This window comes from Gekko japonicus, unplaced genomic scaffold, assembly GCF_001447785.1.
Source record: "Gekko japonicus isolate JY-2015 unplaced genomic scaffold, Gekko_japonicus_V1.1 scaffold5242, whole genome shotgun sequence".
NCBI classification, from domain to species: domain Eukaryota; kingdom Metazoa; phylum Chordata; class Lepidosauria; order Squamata; family Gekkonidae; genus Gekko; species Gekko japonicus.
This window is the reverse complement of record NW_015177179.1, coordinates 22,748-25,851: the sequence shown is the minus strand read 5'-3', so window position 1 is coordinate 25,851 and position 3,104 is coordinate 22,748. Positions and strand designations below refer to the sequence as shown.

Below are 3,104 nucleotides of genomic sequence, written 5' to 3'. Positions count from 1 at the left end.
CAAACTGGCTCCCAGCATTCTGTACCAATTAGAAGGAGAAGAAGAGATTGGATTTATACGTCACCGCTCACTACCCGAAGGAGTCTCAGAGCGGCTTACAAACTCCTTTCCCTTCCCCTCCCCACAACAGACACCCTGTGAGGTAAAAGAAGAAAAAGAAGAGATTGGATTTATACCCCGCCCTTCACTACCCAAAGGAGTCTCAGAGCGGCTCACAAACTCCTTTCCCTTCCCCTCCCCACAACAGACATCTTGTGAGGTAAAAGAAGAAGGAGAGATTGGATTTATACCCCGCCCTTCACTACCCAAAGGAGTCTCAGAGCGGCTTACAAACTCCTTTCCCTTCCCCTCCCCACAACAGACACCCTGTGAGGTAAAAGAAGAAGAAGAGGAGATTGGATTTATACCCCGCCCTTCACTACCCAAAGGCGTCTCAGAGCGGCTTACAAACTCCTTTCTCCTCCCTCTCCCCACAACAGACACCCTGTGAGGTTAGTGGGACTGAGAGAGCTCTGACAGAAATTGCTCTTTTTTCAAGAATTGCTCTAAGAGAACTATGGCTTGCCCAAGGTCATCCAGCAGCTGCGACTGGAGGAGTGGGGAATCAAAACCCGGTTCTCCCAGATTAGAGTCTGCAGACTTAACCACTACACCAAACTGGTGCAATAAGACATTTAAACCTGTCCCACATGATGGACGGACTCAAAATCGAGGAAGCCACGCAAGACCTGAGCAAGGCCGTTAACAACAGAACATTCTGGAAGACGTTAATTCATACGGGGGCCGTAAGTCCAAAGCGAACTGACAGCACTTCACAGATACACAATGAGGCCAGAGTCACAGGAGACGGGAATCCACGTTCCTCCTCGGGATTCCCAGCTTTCCCTCAGGAAAGAAAGACACACCACGTGATAGATTTCCAGTTGTCCTTTTCTTTGATGGCAACAGGGATCATTTCCTGCAGGAGCGCACTACAGCTTAGAGGGAGCGCTGGTCCTCTGCCTTCCCTCACAGTGTCAGAGAGAACAGCCAGGTTTGAATCACCATTTGGGCCACGAAAGCTTGCTGGGTGACCTTGGGCCAGTTAACACTCTCTCAGACTAACCCACCTCACAGGGTTGTTGTGAGAATAAAATGGATAAAAACCCCATAACAACCCTGTGAGCAGTGTTCCCTCTAAGCTGAGTTAGTGTGAGCCAGCTGACAGGGTTTTAGCCTCTGTCTCACACATTTTTGTCTTCGCTCAGGAAGGAGGGCTCCAGAGAGAACTATTTTATGTACCAGCCAAATCACTGGCTCACAACTTTGAATGCCAGTAGCCCCCAAAGTAGAATTTTTGCTCACAAAGACTCCACAGCTTAGAGGGAGCATTGCCTGTGAGGCAGACTAAGCTAAGCGTTTCTGACTGGCCCAAGGTCTCCAAGCGAGTGGGGATTTGAACCCGGCTCTCCCCGATGCCGGTCCGATAACTCTAACTACCACACCACCTGCACCCCCAACCCTTCTCGGTCCTTCGCTTCACTAGCTATCCCGTATCTCGCACCGGGCTGCTCTAAGCACCACCTTCCCCTCGGCCACCCCCTTCCGATAACCCTGCCCGCCTGCCCGCCGCCGCCCTTAGGTGCCCGGGCTTTCCGTACCTGGGGCGCAGCTGTCCACCAAAGCGCCGAGGGCCCGGCCACTCTGCCAGTCCTTGCTGAAGTTGGTGATGGGCAGCTGAGGGAGCTTGTTCTGGATCCAACCCAGCAGCCGTTGCTTGGGGGTCTGCTTCTTGACCTCTTCGTCGTCCTCCTCGTCCCACATGGGCATGGAGATGGAGTAGTGCAGGATCAGCGTCCAGATCAGACCCAGGATCAGCTTCAGGTTCCCATCCACAATCGCTTTGCTGTCTGGCGAAGGAGTAAGGGGCACCAGTCAGTTATTTCAGGAAGGAGGGGGAAGAGATTGGATTTATACCCCGCCCTTCACTCGGAGTCTCAGAGCGGCTTACAGGCTCCCTTCCCCTCCCCACAACAGATGCCCTGGGAAGGAAGGTGGGGCTGAGAGCACTTTCGAGAACTGCCCTTGAGAGAACAGCTCTGAGAGAACTTGTGACTGACCCAAGGTCACACCAGCAGCTGCATGTGGAGGCGTGGGGAATCAAACGCGGTTCTCCCAGATTAGAGTCCGCGCTCTTAATGGTGGGGCCAAGAGAGCTCTTGACAGAAACTGCTCTTGAGAGAAGAAGAGATTGGATTTATACCCCACCCTTCACTACCCAAGGGAGTCTCAGAGCGGCTTACAATCTCCATTCCCTTCCCCTCCCCACAACAGACACCCTGTGAGGTAAAGAAGAAGAAGAGATTGGATTTATACCCCAGCCTTCACTACCCAAAGGAGTCTCAGAGCAGCTTACAAACTCCTTTCCCTTCCCCTCCCCACAACAGACACCCTGTGAGGTTGGTGGGACTGAGAGAGCTCTGACAGAAATTGCTCTTTTTCAAGAATCGCTCTAAGAGAACTATGGCGTGCCCAAGGTCATCCAGCAGCTGCGAAGTAGGTGGGGCTGAGAGAGCTGTTTTAAGAACTGCCCTTTCAAGAACAGCTCTGAAAGAACTTGTGATTGACCCAAGGTCATCCAGCAGCAGCAAGTGAATGAGTGGGGGACATTTAAACCTGTCCCACATGATGGACGGACTCAAAATCGAGGAAGCTACACAAGACCTGAGCAAGGCCGTTTACGACAGAACATTCTGGAAGACGTTAATTCATACGGGGGCCGTAAGTCCAAAGCAAACTGACAGCACTTCACAAATACACAATGAGGCCAGAGTTGCAGGAGACGGGAATCCACGTTCCTCCTCGGGATTCCCCACGTGATAGATTTCCAGTCGTCCTTTTCTTTGACGGCAACAGGGGTCACTTCCTGCAGGAGCGCACAGGAGCGGAGCTCCGGCAGTAAAGAGCCCAGGGGGCGGGCACATGCAACAAGCCCCACTCCCTGCTCCCAGCAGCCCTCAGTCAGAGCAAGAAGCAGCCAGGTAAGCTGCAGAGCCCCCCCAGCCCCAAAACAGTCCAGTAGCACCTTTAAGACCAAGTCTTATTCAGCTGCAAGCTCTCCCTCC

At 52.8% G+C, this 3,104-nt stretch overlaps 1 protein-coding gene across 1 annotated transcript in view; it reads right to left on the bottom strand.

Moving 5' to 3' along the window:
* LOC107124864 (filamin-A-like) overlaps window positions 1-1,889 on the bottom strand; it is a gene marked incomplete at both ends in the record, with an annotated part of 34,289 nt that extends 32,400 nt beyond the window's left edge. Inside the window, one exon of the mRNA XM_015428366.1 lies at window positions 1,641-1,889. Within this exon, the coding sequence (XP_015283852.1) occupies window positions 1,641-1,889 (249 nt within the window). The remainder of the gene's footprint in view (window positions 1-1,640) is intronic.
* Window positions 1,890-3,104: the final 1,215 nt, after the last annotated feature.